Genomic DNA, 24,996 nt, shown 5'->3' on the forward strand with positions numbered 1-24,996 from the left:
CCAAGGCTCAGGCCCAGGCCCAGGAATGGGCTGCCAGCTTCAATGAGACACTGGGTCATTGCTAGATGTCTACAGAAGGCATTCAGAGCGAGCCTTTGTTACCATGGTAACGAGCAGAGGCAAGAAAAGGGCCGTTGTCACATGTAAGACGCGGATTATGTACTGGAAGCACTGACAAGCCACTAAGGACATAATAAGAGGTCTCCTCAGTTAAAGAGGCTGCACACCATCCACAGCTCGACACCGGGCTGTCAAAACATGCAGGAAGGAAGTAGACATTACTCTGTCAGTCCCGGTCATGGACTAAGCAGAAAGTGAGGTCCTCACCATCACCCATGATTTTCTAGCTCTGTTGTGTCTAGATACATATATGGACCAGAACAGAAATCCGTCTAAATATTCAGAACAAGAAATACGAACACTCAATGTATGTAGGCCATACTTTGGGTTTGAAATGCTTGTGGGGAAACTCTAGAGGCCAGGGAGACGGTTCATCAGGCAAAGGCACCTGCTACCAAGCCTGATGACCTGAATTTTATCCTGGGCCTCACACAGGAGAGCCTAAGTTCCTATAAGTGTACCCTGACCTCCACATGCATGCCATGGCATTCACCTCACCCTTAAAGTAAATAAAATGAAACCCCAAATGGTAGGGGTAGGGGGAGCAAAGTTCAGTTAGTAAAGAGTTTGCCATACAAGCATGAAGACTGAGTTTGATCACCAGAACCCACAGAGAAAGTCTGGTATGGTAGCATGTGCTCGTTAGCCTAGCATATGGAAGGTTAAGAGGCTCACTGGCCTGTCAGACGAGCTCCAGTATAGTGAGAGAATCTGCCACAAAAACCACAGATACCATCAGAAGGATGAAATTAGACCCATAGCTCTCACCCGGTACATAAATCACTCCAGCTGGGTCACAGAGGTCAATTAAAAACTTGCAGCACTGGAACGGTAGAAGGAGAACACGGCAGGACACACCTATAGGCAACACATTTCTGAACGGACACCTAATAGCACAGGAACTCACTCCAAGAATTGACAGAAAACTCTTCTGTGTAGCAACATCCCCCTCCAATGCAACAACCAACCAAACCATTACAGACTAAGTAGACAGAACTGGAGACGTTCTGTGGCAGCCATGTCTCAGACAAGGGTTAATATCTAGAATATAGGAAAAACTGAAAAAGATTAAACACCAGAGAAACAAAGTTGCCAAGCAATAAATGGGACAATGACCTGAAGAGATAGTGTTCTAAAGAAGAAATGCCAATGGCCAATAAGTATGTTAAATAGTGCTCCAAACTTTCATCTGTTAGGGAAATACAAATTCAAACTACTTTGATAGGGCAGGAGAGGTGGCTCTGCAGTTCAGAGCCCAGAAAGGGAGGAATGAGAATGGAATAATTAGAGGCTTTAGGGGAGGGAGGTGGAGAACACAAACAGAGCAAAGCGAAGGTGGGGAGTCCAGTGGGAAAGGAAGGCAGAGAGATGGGGGGCCATCGGGAAGAAGAAGCAATCACAGCGAAGTATGTATCAAAATGCCATACTGAGACCTACTGGTAGCTAATTCTTTTGACTATAAAATGTCACGCAATCACATATTTTCCCATGGTTATTCATTGCCAATATTTTGTTGAGATTATAATATAATTAGTTCTCCCTTTCCTTAGAAGCTAACTTTTAAAATTTCACATTAATTTAAAAAGCCATGGTGGCTGGTGCCTGAAGAACAACGCCCAGGCTGTCCTCTGCTTCCACATGCGTGTGCACATAAGTGCACACATGCAGATGCATACCTGTACACACACACATGGAGCGGCCGACACATGGACATGTACACATGCACACAGAAAACTCTGTAGCTGATGAAACAAAGACAAAAGTAAGTGGGGGCATCAAACTCAAAAAGAAAAGACCGACAGAGTGAAAAGGCTGAACAACTATTCATCAGCTGTACAACCGAGGAGGGGCTAATTTCCAAAACTAGTAAGCAATTCCTACAATCCAGCAGCCAAACCAAATCCCCAAAGCCCCAAACTAATGGGCCCATTTAAAAAATGGGTTAAGGGTTTGAATAGACATCTCTCCAAAAATGTACACATTGTGAGCAGTGACATTAAAATCCTTCAGCATCACCAATCATCGCAGAAATGCACATCACAGCCTGAGCGGGTGGTCCCCTCCCAGCTGTTAGAGAAGCCTTAGTCTGGTGAGGCAAGCCTGCTGTTGCCAGGACGCACAATGGGGCAGTTGCTGTGGGACTGAGCACAGAGGCTTCTCAAATTAAAACAGACCTGGGGAAGTAGCTCTGTGCTTGTCTAGCACACACTGAACTCTGGGTTCCGTCCCCAGCAGTAAGAGTAAGTAAATAAAACCACCATCTGATCCGGTAATCTCACTCTAGGGTGTTTATCTGCAGGACGAAAAGCAGGATCTGAAAGCGGTCTGTTCCTTGCAGCATTATCCCCCAAAGATAAGCCTTTCAAACAACCCAAATGCCAACACAAATGTGTAAACAGGATGGAGCATTTACATACAGCAGATCATTCAGCTTGTATGGATGGAAATTCTGCCGTATGTGACAACATGTGTAAAACGTGAGGACGCAATGCTTATCTCTCAGCCACATCCCTGAGCCAACTTTCAGCTGCCTTCAGCATCTCTATACTGTTTCCCACAGACAACATCATCTTCTCTTCCTAGTAACAGTGTCCAGCATTCCACTTTACCCAGATCTTATTAACAGTGTCATTGCTTCTTTTATAATAGCCACCTATGATTTATCTAAAATAATCAGATTCATAAATCAAAGAGCGGAGGGGTGATCGCCTAAGTTTGGGGAAGAGGAGAACGGGTAACAACAGTTTCAGTTAGATAGGAAATGGTGATGCTCTGGAAGCCTGTATAGAGCATCACGCCTGTTGACATTGTTTGAGACGATAGATTTCACGTGACGTGCTCTTACCACGTGAAGTGATCAGTTAAAAACTCTGCAACGACTTTATTTTTACTGACAGACTTTTAGAGTGCTAGCCACTAGATCCCGAGAGAAAACAAACTTTTGAATATTCCTTCTTAACTTTGGTGGTGACAGGGTTTTCACAAATGTGTTCCCTGTTTTGAAATTTGAGTTGAGCCACGACTTTAGACTCTGTGATTTCCATCAGCAATGATGCATTAGCCTGAAGATGCTCACGAAAGGCCGGTACAAAGACTACAGTGAACCCAGAGGAAAGCTACAAAGAGACTGTGTGAGCAATGCAGGTCCGGGGGCTTTCTGGGGAGGCCGTACCTTATCTGGTTTTCATCATCGTCCACCAGGAAGAACCAACGGAATTTCACCACCAAGGGGCTACAGTTGGTGATGGTGATGTAGCGAATGACCTCGGTATCATTCAGGATGCAGCCGAAGTCCACCTCCATCATCTCGAAGCTGAGGTTGGGGTAATGCACTTCTCCACGCAAGTTCACGTTGTCCACCTGAGGGTGCTCCACATACTTAACGGATAGGACTTCCTCTGCCACCCAGTTGTTCAGGTCATTTCTGTAGGAGGGGTCAAACTTGACCAGCAGGTTTTTCTCTTCATTGACCTCCAGTTTTATAGGCTACAAACAAGATAACATGAAGTCACCAACTCCTGTACTTTGAAAGTCCAGCATGATACATGACACAGGACAGTCAAATGTATGCACGTCCACAACTTTACATACACACATACATTCATACATGTTTCTTTTAACACATATATATGCTATTGTTTGGGTTTAAAAAATTATTTTGTCTTTCAAACTCATGTTGAAATTGATTGTCACTGGGGATAGAGTCCAGGAGTGAGACCTGGTTAGTTGACACACTAGTGGGTCGGTACAAAGCAAGGCTGACCTCATGCTGTCTTCCACACACACCCTTTTGTCTTTCCGCTTTCTGTCATCACCGGAAGAGTACGAGGTTCTCCCAGTGACACCATGCTTTTACCTGCAGAACTGTGAACCCAAATAAGCCTAATTTGCTTATTAAGTATTCAGCCTAGTACTGTTGGATCATCAGCACACAGACTAAGAGAGCTATGAGAGTGTGTGCACATGTGTGTATGTGTGATATTTGAAGGAAATGATTTGGCTAAGAACTTCAGGGTTATAACAATTTAGGAATTGATGCCGGGTGGTGGTAGTGCACGCCTTTACTCCCAACACCTGGGAAACAGAGACAGGCAGATCTCTGTAAGTTCAAGGCCAGCCTGGTCTACAGAGCAAGTTCCAGGACAGGCTCCAAAGCTGCAGAGAAACCCTGTCTCAAAAAAAAAAAAACAAAAAAAACAAAAAAAAAAAACAAAAAAAGAAATTATGAATTGCGCAAAGTCAAACCTGATGTGAGTGCTCATTATTAAGTATTCTTAAAAATTAAACTTTTTTTTATTTATGTGTGCTTATGTGCCTGCTTGTCTGTGTGCACAGCACATGTGTGCAAGTGCCCATAGATGCCAGAGGGGGAGCTAGAACACTGGAAGCAGAGAGACATGTGGTTGTGAGCCACATGGGTGCTGGGAACCAAACTCAGGCCCTTCAAAAGAATAGCAAGTGCTCCTAACCACTGAGCAACTTATTAAATCTTGGCCAAAAATACACTAAGTTGGAAAATATTCTTGCTGGACAAACTGCGAAGTTCTTTCCTTAAGATAAATTTAAAGACTTCTGAAGCATGGAGGAATAGACTTTGTACAAAGTAGCCCAGATAGGATCAGATTTAATTTTAACATCTTCCGTTGCCTACAATTCTAAATATTAAGGATGGTATTTTCCATTTCCCAGTGTTTTCTGTTCAGTGTAAAGTGCAGCATTTCAAACCATATAAAAACATTACTAAGAAAAAGAATTACAGACCAATCTCACTCATGAACATTGATGCAAAAATACTAAATAAAATACTGGTAAATGAAATCCAAGAACACATCAGAACCATGAGGATCTTAATATATATTCAGCCTAGTATATACATAGTAGTATGTATATATAGTATATATACATACATACATATATATATGTATGTATATTACATGGGTAGTAGAAAAAGATAAGATCTCCTGAGTAAATTGGGAGCATGGGGACCTTGGGAAAGGGTTGAAGGCGGGGGAGGCAGGGAGGGGAGCAGAGAAAAATGTAGAGCTCAATAAAAAAATCAATAAAAAGTTCAGGATTTTCTTGGTACATTTTGTTCATTCTTTTCTGGTTTCCAATCTCTGTCATTCCCTTACTCCACTGTGGTAAAGCCATCTCATAGTTAGCAATGCCAGGAGCCTGAGTCAGGGATAAGAATCTTCCAGGGCTTCACAGGCTTCTATGGTCCATTTACCTAGGGCCTACTTAACTATGCATTTCAGTTACATGATGGCATAGATTCAGTTGATAGAGCCAGTCGGCTGGTGTGTGTGTGTGTGTAAGAGGGACAGAGGGGGTGGGAGGAAGAAGGTGATGGAGAGGGAGAGGGCAAGCACAAGCCCATCTCACAGGCCTACTGGACACCAGCTCTTCCATCTTGCCTCTGGCACACATGCACCCTGGTACAATTTAGACAGAGACATCTCCATGCATCTCTGCAGATTGGCTTAATTTTCCGAGACAGAGTTTCTCTGTGTAACAGTCCTGGCTGTGCTGGAACTCTATTTGTTCCAGATTTTATGTCTCTGGAATGTCTACAAAGATAGGCAAGATGTCTGTAAAGCTGGTTACCTCACGTGAGGGAAACTGGGGTAAAAGTATGACGATCAGTGGAAGGCCAAGCTGATTTTCATTGATCTATCTATTATAAGTGAAATCATTTGAAAGTTCTTTTAGAGTAAGGTTCCTACTTGTCCTGAGACAAAATGGTATAGGTTATTTAACAATGAGACATATCTTAGTGAAGTCACAAGACTCTTTGATAGCCCAGGAACTATAACATCTATGCAGAAGAGAGCTATTAAAAGGTTTTTTTAAAATACTGACATCAAGCTTTTCCACAATAACTTATTATGCCAAGGAAATACTAGAGTTTTAATAGAAATTGTGTTGCAAGGGTTTTAGAGCCAGTCATGATATCCTTCGAGAAAAGGGGTAAAAGAAAGATACTCTCAGGACACAAGAAATAATTAACCATTCACACCCCCTTGTTTAAAAGAATTGACAGTAGACAAGATTCATCCAAAAAAAAAAAAATCAAACAAAGCACTTGGGAACCAAAAACCACTGCACACTGCCCAACACCACAGGAGAGTGAGTCCACACACCCTGCCTAAGGCAAGTGCTGGCCACCTTTTGCTCTTTGCCTATCTGACAGGTTTATTGCATGGCGCTATACACCTATTTGCTCCACTATGAGCAAAGCAGAACCTGTTTTCTTGTGTTTGAGAGTCTTGTGTTTGTTTCTTTCTGTGAACTTGACTCTTGACTTTCTACTGGGATGCAGTTTTTTCTTGTTGATTCATTCTATTTTTAATAAATTTGATTTTTTATTAAGGCTACATGAATAAGTAATATGAAAACTGAAAATGTACTACTAGAAATAGGAGCTCTTGAGCCACCCTGTGTTCCTACCACTAACAGGCCATCATTAAAAAAAATCTTTAAAAAATATTTATTCATTTATTTGTGTTCATCTGCTGAGTTTTTGAGTACCACACAGGTGTAGAAATCCATGAAGGCCAGAAGATGGTATCAGGTCCCCTGGAACTGGAGTTACAGAGGTTGTGAGACACCATGTTGGTACTGGGAACTGGACATAGGGTCTTCTGCAAGAGTAGTCAGTGATCTTAACCATGGGACCATCTCTCCAGCCCTCCATTTCTTAATTCTTGTCATGGAATTGGTCCACAGTACAGTTTTCTTGGGCCAAGAAGGGATGAGTAGGCTATGGTCACAGCTGGTAGCAGAATGAGGAAAAGGACAAGGGGCTGACTCTGGGACAACAGCACTGACACCACCCAAAGCAGGAGACTGTCCCCATGCTTCCGGAGAAGAGCACTGTTTTTGTTCTGTCCACATTTTCTTGGTGGAGTCTAGTGCATGTATCGCCCTCCCCATCTTCAGCACTCACTCATATGTCCCGTCTCTCATCTCCAAGACACTCTAAAGCCCACTGTGTATGGCAGCTTCATTTTTCACATCTCCATGGCAACATTTTCTGAGATGCAGATTTAATAGCATTTCCTCCTCCAAACCACTATGAAATCATCACTCTGCCTATCTAAGTTAGCCAAAAATCTCATCCTTTAGTTACATCAATCTTATCTCCTATTCACTCTTCATTGCTATGGGCTCTTCATTTGTGGGGGCCAGGGAGGAAATCTCTGCTTTTATTCCATTACAACCACAAGAACAACAGTGGACCAAGACGTCTGATTAAGCCTGGTACTTATGTCTGAATCTTCACATCCTCCCATACATTTGTTCTCCTGTGCTCTGTTGATGGGGAAAGCCTTGTTAACCAAAAATCTTTAAGAGGTGGAACCTAGTTTAGGCATGGCATTCTGGGACCGGGAGATAAAAACTTATGCACCACTGAGCTGCACTCTCTGTGTAGCTTCCCCTGCGGTTGAGCAGAGCTTGGATCTTCTGTTCCTGTGGTGTGAGTTTTCTCCTTACAATAAATAAAATATATTAGTTTATCTTTAAGTTAGCCTGGTTATTTCCATATCTAAGATAACATCAACAGGTGGTGCCCAACATGGGGCCAGGAGAAGAAAAACTATGGATACCATCAAAATTAATAAAGTTTCACTTTGAAAAGTAGAAACCTCTTGAAAAGGAGAAATGACAGCTCATCCACAATGATGAGAACCATACAGGTGGCAAGGGAAGCATGTAGGGTTGGGGCAGTATCCTGCTCTTATCTCTACAGGAAAACACACATCTTCAAAAAATTCAAGAGACCCTGGATGCTTGAATGCTGACAGAAGGCAAAATAACTATCCACTAGGGATAATTGAGAAAAGGGAATATGATTTATGAGGTCAGGTAATGGATACACATACATTTAAACATATATGTGTGTGTGTGTGTGTGTGTGTGTGTGTATTTTTCAGCTGGTTTTAGAGTTGGACAATGGCTCTGTACTTCTCTAAATCCAAGCTTGCTGTTAAAAGGAACATTAAAAGTTTCTGTCTCATATTGGGAGCTATCTGGAATGGGACAGAGGAAGATTTTAGGAAAAAAATACTTTTTTCATGTCTATTTTGTCTATATTGTATTCTTTATTGAATATATGTCTCTATGAATAATATTTAAGTTTTCCACAATGAACAATATATTTTCCTACAGATCTTTTTCCCGCAGTAATATTTGAATTTTCCAGGAAGAAGACGGGGCCCCACAGCAACAACTCCACCTGGTTGTGATGCTGATAGCGCTACTATAAGACTGGTTTTTTTTGGGGGGGGGTACCATCTATGGAAATAGTGCACCTTCTCATGATGTTCTGACCAGAACTCAAAATAAGAACTTTGAAAAATCCCTATTGACTGCTCAGAAATCATTCGCAACTATACTAGACAGTAATCTTGAAACTTAACCATCATTTTACGTTTGCAGGATCTCATAAAGAGAACATTGCCCCCATGACAGTGGGAAGAAATTCTAGAGGATGATACCCCCTCTCCCAAAAAGCTTGTACTCAGGGCTGGGAACACCGTTTAGGGGTTGTTGATTGTTACTTATATCAGGTAGAGGGTTGAGGTGGAAACTATGTTTATTTTAAAAAGGATAATAATAGTGGGTAATAGAGTGAATTATTTGTGAGCTATTATTTATGGATAATTTACATTGGTATAGTTTTTGTATATTGATACAAATTCAAATTATATTTGTTATTTCTGTGCACCTATGCAAGGTTATTCTGTCAGATTGTATACAAGCATGTTTCTACCTCTGTTTAGGACATTTTGTATATTGATACAACCTTTAGGATATAGTTTCATATTGTAATATATATATATCTGAACAAGATACTTACACATTGTTTACATTTTTGAGGTCATTGTCCTCATTTGCTGCACATTTGTTTACAGATTTTTCAATATTCTGACATGAAGTTTTAGTCTTTAAGTTATACAGGTATTAAATATTAGGTCAATAGTTGTTCATGTTTGTTATATATACAGTCAGATTAATTAGGTTCTCTAGATACATAGAGATTGTAGTCTGTCTAGATAGGTAATCTTCAACCATTTCAAGGATCTGTAGAGCATTTAAATATCTTAGGGTTCTGTTGACATGAGACACAATTACTCCTGACAGCACCAATCTATTCCCAAGAGAATGTTGAGCATTAAAGACAGTCCAGTTGGAGGTTTTTTCTTTCTTTTTCTTTTTTTTTTTGTGTGGTAAAATTGGCCTTTGGGCAAGGAACTGCCCATGCCTCAACCACTGACAAAGTACTTGGTATCCAGAAATGGATATGCAGGACACAAGGAAAAAGACTGTCAAATCTTGCCAAGACAGGGAAAGATGGTTCTGAAAAATATCCTGCCTCTGAAAATGGTCTGTCAGTTACGCTTTAGCCAAAGTTGGTTGCTTCAACGTTGCAAATGATATGTTGGGTGATTTCTCAGGTAGCTAATTGTCTCCAACATATATTGCTCGCTTTGAAAGCTGCTTGATTGCACTTCCTGCCTGCTCAAGTAATATTGCTTCCCTCTCAGGCCTTCGATGGGGTTGAAGATTAGATAATAGCTACATTCCTCTTATGGTTTAGCCAAGCTTATTTCCGATACAAGATTTAGACTCTTTGGAATAGAATTTTTATTAAAACATTTGTCATGTGCTCCTTGCTTAATATTGCTCATGTTGTTTGTAATCTTATACTTGATATCTGTTTCTATTGTATACAGTTTGTATTTGGTTTAGATGGCTCTTGTTTAGACAAAAGGGGAGAGATGATGGGGAAACCAGTAACCTTTAAGAGGTGAAACCTAGTTTAGGCATAGCTTTCTGGGACTGGGAGATAAAAACCTGTGCACCACCCAGGTACGCTGTCTGTGTAGCTTCTTCCCACAGTCGAACAGAGCCAGGATCTTCCATTTCTGTGGTGTGAGTTTTTTCCTTATAATAAATAAAATATATTTGTCTATCTTTAAGCTAGCCTAGCTATTCCCATATCTAGATAACGTCAACACCTGCCATCTCTTTGAGGACTCATGTCTCATCCTTGTGGTTCAGAGCCTGGGTATATCAGCTGTACTCTCTCTGAGGCTAAGTCCCATCAGTTTATTTGCTTCTGTGTCTTACTTGGGGCTTCTCTCTCCTTTAGTCTTCTATGCTGAGAAACCTTAGCTGGTCTTCCCTCTCTTGTGATCAAAGGTCAGATGGGCACTGTCTGGTACACCCTCTCTCCAAGCACTCTGTCCCCGCCCACTTCAAAAGTCCATCTTGCTGAGTGTGGCTCACAGAACAGTCTCCTTAAGTCAAAGCTCTCTCCTCTGAGATCTGGCAATTGTTCTCTGCCCTCATTTCCACCTCTCCATTGGCGATCTCTCTAGAAGGAAAGGCTGAGCTTTCCAATGGAGTATGAGCTGGATTTCCCCTTCACCCCTCCTCTTCCACAACCTTGCGGTGTCACCTGTCCATGGCAATTCTACTGTGACCCCATGCCCAGTAGAGAATCTCATGGACACCACACGGGGCTATTTAGAGAGTGCTGCTTCCGGCCTCAGACTGGCAGCTGGGGTGGGCTCACATCCTTCTCGGCTTGGATCAGGTTTCTCAGTACTTGCAGATGGGCTTATTCACTGGGAGACTGTACTCATCAGTTCCTTGAGACAGGGTCTTTGGTTAGATTTCCCTAGTAAGAAGTCTTTGCCCTGTAGAGATTAACTTCATTACAATGGGCAGGAGCGAGCAGGTCACCCTGCTGGGCTGGCAGGTCTTATACTCTGCATGCATCTTCCCACTGACTGAGAGTTGAAATAAGTTATTGCTTATTTGCAATTACCTGTAGTTTTTTCTATTGGTTTCCCGGGTCATTTTGTATTTTTTTCTGGACTGAAATTAGGCAGTATATTTTTACTACTCTCTTTTACACACACACACACACACACACACACACACACACACACACACGATCCCTGCCAAGTTACCTTAGGAGTTGCGGGCAGCAGGGACTTATCAGTCTCACATATGAAGAAGGGTCCAGTTGTTGAGAGCAGCACGTTCACAGGCAGGGTGGTGACGTTCTTTATAGTCAAGGGCTGGTAATCAGCTTCCAGGATGGTATTAGGCTTCTGCACAGAAGGAAAGGGAAACAGAAGAAACAAAGGCAAGTCACAGTAAGTGCAGGGAGCCCAAGTAACAAGTCTCATTAGTTCTGAACAAGAACCTGGTCACTCCTCCCTTCACGGGGACATTTATTTCCCCTGGTAGAGGTTTATGGAAATGAAGTGGAATGAGGTGTTAGGATTCTGAAACATGAACTTATATAACCCAGAAAACAGAGGGTAGATTTCTGAGAGGCCCTGAGTGCTTAGTTTTAAACAAAACAAAACAACTCCCCCCAAACCCTATAGAAGCCTGGCTGCTAAAGCAAACTGTCACTGCCTCCCTGCGCACACTGCCACCCTGCGCACACTGCCACCCTGCGCACACTGCCACCCTGCGCACACTGCCACCCTGCACTCCTTGCACAAACTGCCAACCTGCGCACCCTGCACACCCTGCTACTCTGTGCACACTGCACACCCTGCGCACACTACACACACTTCACACACTGTACACACTGCCACCCTGCACACACTGCCACCTTGCACACACTGCACACACTCACACCATGCACACACTGCCACCCTGAGCACACTGCCATCCTGCACACACTGCACACACTGCCGCACTACCACGGAACAAAGTCTAATTAATCTGTGACAGCTTGTGAAAGACTTGAGGAATTGTTACAACAGATAAGACATCTGAATCATGTGAATTTCCCTCCTCTGTTTAAATTATCCACTTTACAGGCATGCTCATCTTGTTACATTGGCAAATACTCATGCATCTTCCTTGTAGATCTCCACAATAGCAGAAGAAGCGGTGCTGATGCTGTCTCTGTGAGAACTGCTGGACTGCAGTTTTCAACCAGAGAGAGGGCCAGAATGGCTCTTGAGTGAGAGGGTTTTGCTCACTCTAACACTAACATTAATCGTTGTGTGATCTGAAAAGGGGCAGTTTAGCATCAGTAGGAGGTGACCCGGAGCCTCAACCTGTGGCATCTAAGGTAAGAACTCTGATCATTTGGGGGTTCTTCTGATATAAAGCATAGCCCTTAAAAAACAGTTTCCACATTTTGGCTTGCTTTCTCTCCCCATTCTAATTTCATCACCCAACCCCAACTTTCACATTTCGACCTGGCTGAGTCTTCAGCTGTTTTCAGCATCATTGTCCCCCCGCACTGTGGCTCTTGGGTCCCCAGGCCCTGGATGAGCTTGGATGCTGCAGCATCCTTGGGCTCAAGCCTCCACTCCCCCAGCTCTTGTGCACTGCCAAGGTGTGTCAGACATCTGCTCTGGGATTTGTCACATGACACCAGCCTTTGGTTCTCTCCCTCTAAGAAGGGAACACAGACACTGACCCCCTTTGTATTATCAGTTCATGGAGAGGGAAGCAACATATTTGGGCCCACTAAATAGGAGGCTGCACGGAGAACTGTCCACACAGTGACCTTCCCTGAAGGCTGCTGTGTCACTGCAGATGGCTCTGAAGTGAAGAAGCCACACTTGGCTGGTTTTGGCAAGAGGCCATCTGGAGGTTAGCGATGAGAAGGAACCGAAGTCTGGAGAAGTCAATCTATTTTAAAATGACCCCTTCTTTCGGGGCTGTTTGTCTTCCAAATATCAGTAGATGGAATCCGCTTCTGGGACTTCATGAAGCGAGCAGGCTGAAAGTTTCAGCTGACCTTTTCAATCCCACAGAGATGCTGTTCCATCTCCATCGTGGATGAACAACGCAAAGAGCCTAGAGTTGATGGAGTGGGAAGCAAGAGAGAAAGCCCCTCCTCTGGCAGGGTTTATAGCTTTACATTCTAATGCACCATATCAGATGCACTGTCCTGGGCCAGCAGCAGGAGGCGCAACAGCTGTAAGCCGGACAATTCAGCCCAAAGGCCAAGCCCCCACAGGGCTCTTGTGCACACCAGGTAACGCAGATATGCTCGTCATCATCCCGGATACATTCTAACAGTCGGCAGGAGGTGAGCAATGAGAAACAAGGTTGGGGAGAATCCAAGCTTCTGAGTTTGAGGAGAAAGAATGAGAGAAACAAAGAGCAGGAAGCTCAGAGGACACCTTGCAGGAGTCGGCTATGTCCTTCTACCACGTGGGTCCTGGGGGGAGTTGAACTCAGGTTATCAGGCTTGGTGGCAAGCACTTTCACCTGGCGGACCATTTCAATGACCCTTCAATCCACTTTTTAATCCAATCATAAATTATTACCACATTCCGAATTTTGCATGTTTTAATTTTGTGATAAACACCAACAACAGACATTGAAGCAAGAATCTGCTACCCTGCTTCTGTCAAAAGGCAGGAGGATGTGAAGATGAAAAGGCACACTGTCTGCCTGTGCTATGAATGTTTACAGGCTCAGAAAAATTGAATAAGAAACTATGCTGCATATTTAGCATATAATGTCTTGTGCAGAACCGCTTTCAATTAATCCTCGCTAAATTCCCTTGAATAGTTGCTTTCAGGAAAAATATGAAGCCACCAAATTCAGTGCAGCTGTTTGCCAATAACTACCTTTTCTGACTGCTTACGGTGAAAGGGTTGAAACTTCCCAGGAGCTCTCAAAGCAAGACCGTGCTCAGTGTGTCGTGGAGTTTGTCAGCTTCACGGCCAGCTCTGCTGCCACTCAAACTCTTACTCAACTTCCTCAATACTCACAAGGCCCGCAAGCTGGCAAAGCCAGACTCTTTTCTCCTCTGTATCCACTGTAGGTGCCCAGTACACGGCAGGCATTCAAAAACTTGATTTGACTTGAACTTGTACGTTTCCCTGACCCCTGGACTTCGTTAGCTCCCTTATTCATATCCCACAATAGCATCTTGTCCATGGGGTTCTCAACAGATGTCCTGAACCAAGTATGACGGAATCTACTCCCACAATAAACGGCTTTGAGTGCTCTTCTCAAAGAGGTGATGGCCGTGAAGGTAATTGAGTATGGGATGCCTAGCAATAGCAATCAGTAGGTGGTAGTCATTCTTACCAATTATTGTAATTGTTGCTGATTCTATTCCAACCCTTTCTCTGCAGTGATGTTTACTCTACCTAAAGCAAAATGATGGAATATTCACACACTTTCATGCATACTCTGCACTGATAGACCCCTTCCCTTTGGTCTGACATACCACGAATGATGCAAACAGGATTTCCATTTTATAGAATTATAGGTTTACATTCAGAATGTAGCTAAATGTGTACTGGCCTCTGAAGCTTGAACAGAGAAGCAATAGCGTCCTGGGGACGGGTATTAACAGGATTCCAGTTAGGTTAGCCTCTAACATGCAAGCAGGAACACGTTGGCTCTGGCTAGAACGTCCAGCCTCCCTAGCCCAGCCCCACTGACCTTTTCCAGTCGATATATGAGCTGCCTGGTGGAGAGCTGGATGAGAGGTGCTATGAATTCACAGATGATGTTCACGGACATCAACAAGCTTTTTCCCTTCTGGGCTCCGACAATGGCGTGGCATACCAGCTTTTCTTTGACTTTCTGCACACAACACACATTAGCAGTTATGAATAACTATACTTCAGAGAACTTAGTGACCTAACAGTAGAAAATGTCTTCGAACCCAAGAAGGCCAGAGCTTTGTACGTGAGAAAGGACCCAGGAGTAAATCTATGCCATAAATAGACTGGATTAATGAGCATACAGGTTTGGGCTGTTAACTAACCCGACATTCTCATGGTTTGCAAGCCCACCTTGGGAAGCTTCCACTGAAGCTCCAGGTGTATTTAGCTCCCTTGCAGGCCAGATTTACTGCCTCTTAAAAACATGCTCAACTCTTGGTAACCACATTAGAACATGTCCCTACTACAGACTGGGTCTTAAGATTAGGGCATGTGTTATATTCATCCTTGCATCCTTAGTGTCTAGAAGTGTTTATCTCATGGTGCATACACAATCAAAGTTGGCTGATGCCCCAAATAACAAGAAAAGGGATACATTATATAAGACTCCCCAGTGAGAGGTACCCTTTATGCAGTGAGGATGTATTCTACCTGAAAACGCTTTGTGAAGAAATAATGGAAAGAGATAAGGTGGAATCTGTGAAAATCATTTGCCAAAGAAGCTGGCAAATGGACCAGATTTCCCAACCTATCTCTGGGAGACAATTTCTTACTGCTTCTGATTTTATGAAGAGAAAATTCAGTGTCAACCCATAAGCTCTCTAAGCAGCAGCTCAAGCAAACACCTTATCTCATTCAGAAAGTTTGTGTTTTGGGGGTGGGAAAGACTCCTGGGTGACTTGGTGATTTCCAAACTCCATAAGGGACTGTAATGAATAGATACATAGTGCCAATACGCTTAAGTGTTTTAAGCTGAGTGACTGGCACTGATGTAAACAAAACTAGAAAGTCCACTGTTAGAGATTAACATGGCTATTTCCGCTACATAAAATTGCATATGTATGAATGTTTTGCCTGCATGTACATATGCATACCACACATGTGCATACCACACATGTGCCGGGTGACTGAAGGGGCCAGAAGAGAGCGTGGGATTTCCTGGAACTGGAATTATATAGCTGGCTGTGAGTTGCCATATGAATACTGGGAACTGAACATGGATCCTCTGCAAGAGAAGCCAGAGCTTTTAACTGCTGAGCCATCTTTTCAGCCACCCCCAAAGATGATGTTTTTAAATGGGGTGTCATTTAGCTAGGCAAAGTTGTCGAAAAAATGGGGACGTGGCAGCCCAGAACATCTATAAAAGCATGTTATTTTCTGAAAAAAAAAATGAGAAGAGACTGCTATATGTTAACAGGGAAATTTCTTGGAATGAAAACTGGACATTTTTCTACCACAGACTTGTTGGCTGGTCAGTGTTGACTGTGGTAATGAGAACCGGCTTTAAATGGTCCTTTAAGGTTGGGGTTGCTGTAGCTATAGAAACAAACAAAAAAACTGAGCAGAGATGAACCTTGAAAGCAAGAAATGCTGCCATGGTAACTCAGGTCTATGGGTGGTCTTTGAGATAAATATCAAGAGCCCTTCCTAAGAAACAGATATAGCACAGCAGAGATTTATTTGGGGGGAAAAATAGCTTCTGACCATGCTCTCCTCTTACCCTGGGAATGGCAGAATAGCCTTCAAGTACCACGTCAATCGTCTGGCCTGGGTACAACTCCATCCTGACAGGGTAAAGTTGAAACACGGGGCTCCCTGTATCTGCGGGTTCCTGGGAGATCTGGGACTGGCGACGGCTACGACTAGGTCCCTTCTTCATTGGTTCCTTCTTACTTGGCTTTTCCTCAGGGCGGAAGTCATCATTCATCCAGAACAGCTGCTGGACGCGCCGTCCTTTATTCGTCAGCTTGAAGCGGTAATAGTGGATATCCAGGCTGGAAAAGAAGAGCAGGTGCTGAGAGGCTCAGAGTCTGCACCCCAAGATTTATTCTTTTGGAAGTGCTATAGAATGAGCACCAAGACATTAAAAAACAAAAAACAAAACAAAACAAAAAAAAACCTGCTCAGGGAGTCTAGGTCACAAGGCCACTTAGTGTGATTCAAGGGCTCCCAGGGTTGAGTCATGAACCTGGATTTTGTCCCAGAACCACCACTACCGGATAAAGGCTATGGGGAAGTGGCCTGTGCATCCTTTGTCTCCCCCAGCAGGTCAAGGTCATGTAGGATTCGCGAACAGAGTTATTTTAACACTCTCCTTATGAGAAGTGGTTCTGAGGTGAGGAAAGGAAAGCACAGTACCAGCTGGAGGAGAATCCCACTTGGAAATGTGTTGAATACATTTCTCCTGATCTAGGTATGGCTGGTAAACTGTGAGTTTACTTTAAACTCAGTGTGAACAACACACACCAATTAAGTCTTGACAGGACAGAGTGGCTGGGCTGAAGTAGACCAGAAGGCCAACCAGACGAGACACTTTCCTCAGACTTTCTTTCTCATTTCCTCATGCTTTCAAGTTGTAGTTGTTTCGCCCATTAACTCATTGTGTCTCTATTTATGGGTCTTTATGAAGGAGCTGGGATTTCTATGGTATATTGAAAGAAGTTAAAATTGTGTGTGTGTGTTCCCAATTTATAGGCTTAATCAATATATTTTTCTTCAAGAAAAATGTTCATGTCAGGACAGGCAAGGTACTGCACCACCACTTGGGAAGCTGAGGCTAGAGGATCACCATAAAGCTAAGTTAGCCTGGCCTACACAGGGAGTTCTAGGTCCACCAGGGTTACATAGTGAGACCCTCTCTGAAAAACAGCAGCATTCAGAGCAGTAACAACAACATAAAGCAAACACCCCAGCTCATCTTCAACTGCTCCTTTTTCTTTTAAAAACATATTAGGCTTTGTGATTTCATTCCGTTTGCTTGTCCTCAGGAAATAACAGATCTCACAAGTAACATTGAGTAATCAGGAGAAATAATTTTTAGTTGTCAGGTAGAAACATTTGTCTCTAAATGTTTATGCTCACAGGGCATACTCAACAGAATAATCTTTAGCCAGCAGTTTAACTTTATGACCAATGGTAAGTTTGGGGCCAAAAGGTAAACATATACAGTATGAATAACCTAGATAGGGCCCTTGCTGCTTTTTTACAGTATGATTTTAATAATCACAAAAACCCATCCATCAGAGCCGTCTTCCATTTTAGGAAGGGAGAAAAGTTCTAAATATCTAAGAGATTTGCTCTAAAATATGCAATCAGAAGGAGTGGTATATGGGCATTCCTTTAGTCCAGGGCCCTGAAGGATAAGATAGGGAGACTTTTGGGCCACATGATCTCAGGCGTAACTACACAACTCTTCTCCTTAGTGTGAAAGTAGCCAGATATTCTGGCTGCATGCCAACAGAACCTTCTTCATAGAAACAGGCGGTGGGCAGAGCTGTACCTGTCAGGGCTTTTGCTGGTTCTTTTGGTTATTTCTGGCATTGTGATTATATGTTAATAAGGAGAACAACAGGGTTCAGACAGAGGGGAAACTAATAGCTAACTACAGTTTGTTTATATATTCAGAAAACTGTTAACTAACCCTCAAATCTCCAGGCAAAGGTTGGCATATCCTTTTGTTTGTTTTTTTTTGACACTTTATAGATTCAGAAAAACCCCAAATAATAATATATGATGTGCAGAATATTGTTTTCTATAATTAGGTTTGTGTGTACCTAATTAAGTTTAAGTGGTCTGGCTGGTGGTAGCGATACATGCCTTTAATGCCAGCATTCAAGAGGCAGAGGCGGGCGTATCTCTGTGAGTATGAGGCTAGCCTGGTCTACAGAGCTACTTCCAGGACAGTCAGGATTATATAGAGAAACCTTGTCTTGAAAAAAAAAAAACAACCAAACAAACATATAAAAACAAAAACCAAAACAAACAAAACCAACCAACCAACCAAACAAACAAGCAATCAAAAAAACAAGAAGTAGTTGTTTAAGTAGAAGCATTAGCATACATCGACAAATGCCTTTCCTTGTGACCAAGAGATAAAGCAGAGAGGAAGGTTTTGATATTTACCTGACTTAGAAACATACAACTGGGCATGCGTAGAACATGCAACTCAACTTCCTGGGTTATCACTTACTTTGTTATTGCTTGTGGTATTTTTCAGTAAGAACCAAGGGGTGGATGGGATTGTGGGAAGGACTTCTCAGAACACATGGCATGTGAGTTGGGTTCAGGGACTGTTAGATCAGAAGGCCAGAGGAGCAGCCATGAGGTTTGTTCCCAGGTCTGCACCTGAGAAGTACAAATCAGCCAAACTCTGGGAGTCAACTACCGACAACTGCGGAATGCCTCTGTGGAACCAGGGTCTCACGCTACTGCCTCTTATTGAAATATTCAGACCCTCTAGCTTTTCCTGAGCAGCCAGGGTGAACAATTGCAGCTTAATCATTGCTGCTATGATGGAGAAGCAGGGGCTGGAGAGATGGCTTGGTGGTTAAGAGTACTGGCTGCCCTTTCTGAGGTCCCGAGTTCAGTTCCCAGCAACCACATAGTGGCTCATGACCATCTATAACAGATTCTGATGCCCTCTTCTGGTATATATGCAGGTATATTTGCAAATCACTCATACATAAAATATAAATAAATGATGGAGAAGCAAGTAGGTGAAATATGATTCATAAAATCACTGGCTTGGCAATGTCTGATATATTTGTAATGACTTTTTTTTCTGCGTAAACTCTACTTAGGTTACACCAAGCTGTGCATTTTCTACATTTGTGGAGAGGGATGAGAAGTTGATTGAAACCAGAAAGGAGAGGTTATGCAGAAATACATCATAAAGCAGCCACCCCTTTCACCAGAGTAGAGGGAGCTAGCCTGGAGAATGTAAGCAGGTTTGCTAGTTTGCTCCAACTGTCAACTCCACACAGCCTAGAAACATATGGATAAAAAACCACCACCGCCGCCGACAGAGTCTCAGTGAAGGAACCACCTTTATCAGGTTGGTTTGTGGGCAGGTCTCTAGGGGATAGTCTTGGTTAGTAATAGACATCAGAGGGTCCAACCCACTGCAGGTGGTACTATTCCCTGGGCAGGTGGTCCTGCGCTGTAGAAGGAAACTAACTGAGCAAGAGTCCGAGAGTCTGAGTGCCAGCAAGTAGTGTTCCTCCATGGTTCCTGCCTTTGGGTTCCTGTTTTGGGAGAAGTGACAGGGAAGTGCCAGACGAAATAAACCCTCCCAAGTTTTGCTTGGTTAAGTTGCCTTGGTCAGAGCGTTGTATTACAGCAACAGAAAGGAAAGCAGAGCCCAGGGTGATGGCTTGGAAATGTCTTCTTGTAGCAACTATAACCAAGCTGTGACTTGAAAAAGTCTAGTGTTTTCATCAAGGAAGGAGCAAGTGAGGGCGGGATAGGAGAGGGATTGGGGGGGGGTAGTTCTATGTCATCGAGACTGTGACATCTATAACTAGCTACACAACTGCTCCATGGTGTTCCCTACCTGAAATGTGCTCCCAGGTTGAGCTCTGGAGCAAAGGGCTTGTCTGACACAATGGTAGAGCCAATCCCTGTAGCCTGGATAGGGATCCGGTAGGTGTTGCTGTGCTCAACCTCCAGAATGACTGTGTCTTTGAATGTCACGATGTCATCCAGGTTGGCAGTCAGGGTCAACGGGACATCATCTTCTGCAGGAACCATGCCCTTACTGGGTTTAACTGTCCAAAGGGATTTTTTGTTTGCCTGCAACACAAGATTACAAGTTAACAAAGACAAATTGTCCTTGGCTCTTCATCTTGCGTATGTCAAAGCTGTCTGTTTCAAACGGCCCACACCACAGGATTCAACTTCAGAGACAAACATTATCATTTTACTTCTTTTAGAATCAGAAAAGCTGGATGTTTGCTGACTTCCTTTTTCAAAAGGCGGCCCAAGTCTGAAGAGCAAGGCCACCCTTCAGCTTTGGGGTGCTCTGTGTAGATTTGTTGCCTCTCTTCCCCATGATGACAGCTTAGGTCTCTAACAAACTTTCACTAATTATCTGCTCTGACCTCACAATTCTGAGATGCCAAGGGAAGGGCCAGCATTCCTTCTGGGATTCTCAGAGGAGGAGTTTGTAGAATCAGAGTAAAGATGAGCGCCCTTTTCAGAAACACAAGGTAGGAAGCCATCCTGGCTTTTACTATGTTTTTATAATAATTGAAAGAATTCCATTAGCTAAAATTCTAAGCTTATTCTGAAATCTGTTTCAAGGCTGACCCTGAGTTGAAAGTGACTCTTCTCATTTATTAACTGCTCAGATATTCACAGCACACCGCTTTTTCCTTCCCCAAAGTCTTTGCCACAGCCAGTGCCTGCTAACGCCCATTCTGACCATTGCACTGGAAGCAGCCAACCCGTCTTAGTGTTCCTGGTCACTTTCACCTTGCTCCAGGTTTTCCTTCCTTAGCACTCATGGTGTTCTAACACAGTACATGATTTACTTATTGTAAGCTCTACAAAGGAAGGGATTTGTCATTTGTTTGTGGGTTTTTTTCACAAATGTATCCCAAGTATCTACAGTAAGATATAGTATATAGTTATATTACATGTACAGTACAGTGTATATAGAAGACACTTAATAAGTATCTGACAAATGAAGCCAGGTGCATACCTATAATCACAGCACCTGGGAGTGAGAGGCGGGGGGGGGGTGAGGGGGGTGGGGGGGGGGGGGGCGATGTTACAAGTTCAAGGTCAGCTTGAGCTGTATAGCAAGATCCTGTTTCAATAAGTAAAACAAAAGTTAATGAATGAGCAGTCTTTTATTCAAACTCTTTTTGATGGTTGTCTATTCACTTCTTATATAGGGTAATTTGTTTACTTCAGGTTATAACAACTCAAAATATTAGACATTTCTTCCTTATATTAGGTAGAGATATGACTCATTTGGACCTCCTATACGTAGGTTTTGGTCCTTCCTTGGAGTTATACAGAGTAAATTGAACACCCCCGTTGTACTTAATTGTCCTTCAAATCCTGCATCCCAGACTTAAAGGAAAACCTTAGATGTCAAAGTGAGGTTAAGATGTCAATTATAAAAAAAAGACTCATGCTGTAAATATTAATTAAAATTTGATTTCTGCTTATTTGATGGTAATCTATTTTCTACTTTTAGACTTTGCCCTTGTCTTTGAAAGTCTATAATGCATTCTGCTTGGAATTTGATCTCTTTCTAGAGTTCTTTGTTTGATGTTTTTTATTTTTGGACAATTATCAATCACTGTCTGTTTAAATATTTTACCTCATTCTTTATCCCCAGCCTTCCAGAACTTCCTGCTATTACCTCTCTATTAGAGTTTGTCCCGGAATGTCCCCTGGAGGCTCATGTCCTGAAGTCTTGACCCAGCTGGTGGTGCTGGTGGGAAGCTCTGGGAACCTAGGAGATGGGGCCTAGCTAGTGAAAGTGAGGTCACTACGGCATGCCTTGAAGAGGATATTCGGGCTTGGGCATCTCTTCATTGCACCCCACCTCCTGGGTGCCATAAAGTTTCCCCATGGGCTCTCAACCACAGGGATAAAGGTCCAAGTAGTCATGGACCGAAAATCTCTGAAACCACGAGCCACAGGTAAGTCTTTCTCCATCTAAATGATCTTAGCTATTCTGCTGAGGAGAGGCGCAGCTAACGGATACACGGTGTCTTAGCTTCCTAATTCTGTTTCTTTACTTTTACTCTCTGATTTGTTTTAGGTGGCTTCTCCTCAGTTCTCTTCCAGTTCACTAATTCTCTCTCCAGCTGAGTATAATATGCCGGTAAACAAGCCTAATGCGCTCTTTATTTTGGATTTCAAAATTAGGTCTGAATAGTTGATATTCATGTCTGTAAGATTTTCAGCCTTTGGGAGAACTGCCAAAATTCTGATTCTGATATCTAGCTCACCAGCTGCTCCTCCTGGTCACCTACAGATCTGACGAGCACACTGGGTTTAGGATTTTTAATCAAGCACAGTAAATATACATCCAACAGACCTGATGTTCAGTTTTTGTGGGAAATACATAAATGCCCAAAGCACACACTCTTTCCTAAGGAGCTGACGTGACACTGAGGGAAACCAGGAGGAGGCCGAGGAGAAAGCACCTCAGAGGAGCCAAAGAATAGGGTGCTGCTCCAGAGGAGAGCAAGCTAGAATCCTCCAACTGTGACATACGCATTTTCCCTCCGAATGTGAGATTAGACCCAATTAACAAGTGGTGTGTTCCTAATTATATAAAAAGTCTAACACACTCTCTCTAATTGTATGTATAGGCAATTATTTCAAAATGAATAAAGCATCTTCTCCCTACTCTAGTAGCTATTTCTGCTCATTTAACTCTTGATTCTATATCAGGGAAGAAATTACTTAAATAAAATATTTAGTTATTGCCAATAACACAGATTGAGAAAAGGCTATAAAAAGAAAAGCCATGGAGATGGTTTAGAAGCTTCCAGGATAGTGGCAGTACTAGATAAGAATGTGATTATTTTCTTGAAAATCTTCCCCACTTCCCAGACTTCTCCAAGTCATGGGCTCAGGAGAAGCCCTCAAAAGTCAAGCATAGGGAGGAAAACAATGTATTTAAAAGAAAAAAAAAATCACCCTCTGGGCTCACTGGCTTCGGAGGCTACTTCAGTCTAAAAGTCATCTTCTCTGGACTGGAGAGATGCTCAAGTGGTCAGCAGCACACGCTGCTCCTCCAGGACCCAGGTTTGATTCCCAGCACCCACGTGGGCTCACAGTCACGTGTAACTCCATCATCAGGGGACCTGATGCTCTTTTCCATCCTTCACGGGCTCCAGACACAACGACGATGCACATACATACATGTAGGTAAAACCCTCACACACGAGATAAAAAGACAAATTCTAAAAAGCTTAATTTATCCTTCTTCTATTTAATTTCCAGGGTATATTTCTAGCAAAACAGAAAAGAAGAACATAAAGATGCATGCAACTCAGTTAGGAATGTCCTGAGATACTTGCAAGAGGGTTAGAATAGGGTTGCGGTTGTGGAAAATGATATCACATTTAACTCTTAAAAAGTTAAGAGTCCGTGCAGTAGGATCAAAAACCCATTGCCATTGTTCTCGGGTTCTCAGTAGTCCTCATTGTCCGCTATGTTCAGAGAGTCCGGTTTTATCCGAGGCTTTTTCGGACCCAGGCCAGCTGACCTCGGTGAGTTCCCAATATCCTACAGCACGTACTGGCTTTGTGGGAGCCTAGGCAGTTTGGATGCTCACCTTACTAGACCTGGATGGAGGTGGGTGGTCCTTGGACTTCCCACAGGGCAGGGAACCCAGATTGCTCTTTGAGCTGACGAGGGAGGGGGACTTAACTGGGGGAGGGGGAGGGAAATGGGAGGCGGTGGCAGGGAAGAGACAGAAATCTTTAATAAATAAATAAAAAAACACAAAATTAAAAAAAAAAGTTAAGAGTCTGCCACCAGGCAGTGTCCCACAGGGTGACATCCCAGATGCCGTTTAGTCCCAGTGCAGTCTGGGCAGTGGGACCCACTCACCACCCTTAGGAACTGACTCACAGGTATCTGTACAAGGAGAAACTAAGGTTTAAACCCAAATGTTCATTTCCCAATTTGAAACTGAGGACAAACCCTGTTAGACAGACCAGAAAGCTAGTTCCATTTCCTTGTGCTTTGTAAGCCTATGTGGAAAAGAAGTAAACTGCATATTAAAATGAAAATGAATCAAATGAATCCCAGAAAAACATTTTTCAGATTTACAAACTGTGTGTGATGAGGACGTAGACGAATGATGTTGAGGAAAATTTACTTCAATGTTGACATTAATGGAAACTGTAAAGTCAAAAGTCTGAGCAGTTCTCAGGATTTCCAATGAGGAATACCTCTAGAGACACAGAAACAGAGGAAAACAATCAAACATTAAGGGTTGTTTTAGACACGCTAGGACCTAAACACAGAGAGTCTGTTTGTTTGTATCTGAAGGACATTTGTGGGAAAAAATGCTAAACCTTGCATAATTCACTCTTTTCCAAAATTTCTCTGTGCCTTTGCCAATCACTCTCTCCTCGTCCTAGTGGAGCATTAGACTACGCAAAGGACTCTGCCTTTCCAGAGCATTTGTATACGGTTGTTTATAATTTTACACTTCTGAGACCGAGGAGATGGCTCCGTATACAAGCACAAAGACCTGAGCTCAGATCCCTAGGACCCATATAAAAAGCTGGTGTGGTCACCCGTATATGTAAGCCCAGCTGTGGATCAGGCAGATATCAGAGGGTTTTGGAGGCTTACTGGCCACCAGCCTAGTTCCAGGTTTAATGGGAGATCCTGTCTCAAGTCTCAAGGAAATAAGACAGAGAGTGACATAGAG

The 24,996-nt window shown here is 43.0% G+C and overlaps 1 protein-coding gene across 10 annotated transcripts in view; it reads right to left on the reverse strand.

Annotated features, from left to right (window-relative positions):
• The window catches only part of Hydin (HYDIN axonemal central pair apparatus protein), a 326,725-nt gene that overhangs the window by 146,294 nt on the left and 155,435 nt on the right, over nt 1-24,996 (reverse strand). For all 10 annotated transcript variants that reach the window (XR_007592102.1, XR_007592103.1, XR_007592104.1 and 7 more), the window contains exons 19-23: nt 20,134-20,372; nt 16,303-16,576; nt 14,578-14,721; nt 11,106-11,249; nt 3,293-3,606 (exon numbers count right to left, since the gene is read on the reverse strand). Coding sequence is in view for 4 of the 10 variants with exons in the window: in XM_050144333.1 (XP_050000290.1) it covers nt 3,293-3,606; nt 11,106-11,249; nt 14,578-14,721; nt 16,303-16,576; nt 20,134-20,372 (1,115 nt within the window). In the remaining 6 variants the exon portion in view is untranslated. The remainder of the gene's footprint in view (nt 1-3,292; nt 3,607-11,105; nt 11,250-14,577; nt 14,722-16,302; nt 16,577-20,133; nt 20,373-24,996) is intronic.

This window comes from Alexandromys fortis, unplaced genomic scaffold (genome assembly GCF_014885135.2).
Source record: "Alexandromys fortis isolate MF-2015 unplaced genomic scaffold, M_Fortis_MF-2015_v1.1 scaffold_1, whole genome shotgun sequence".
NCBI classification, from domain to species: domain Eukaryota; kingdom Metazoa; phylum Chordata; class Mammalia; order Rodentia; family Cricetidae; genus Alexandromys; species Alexandromys fortis.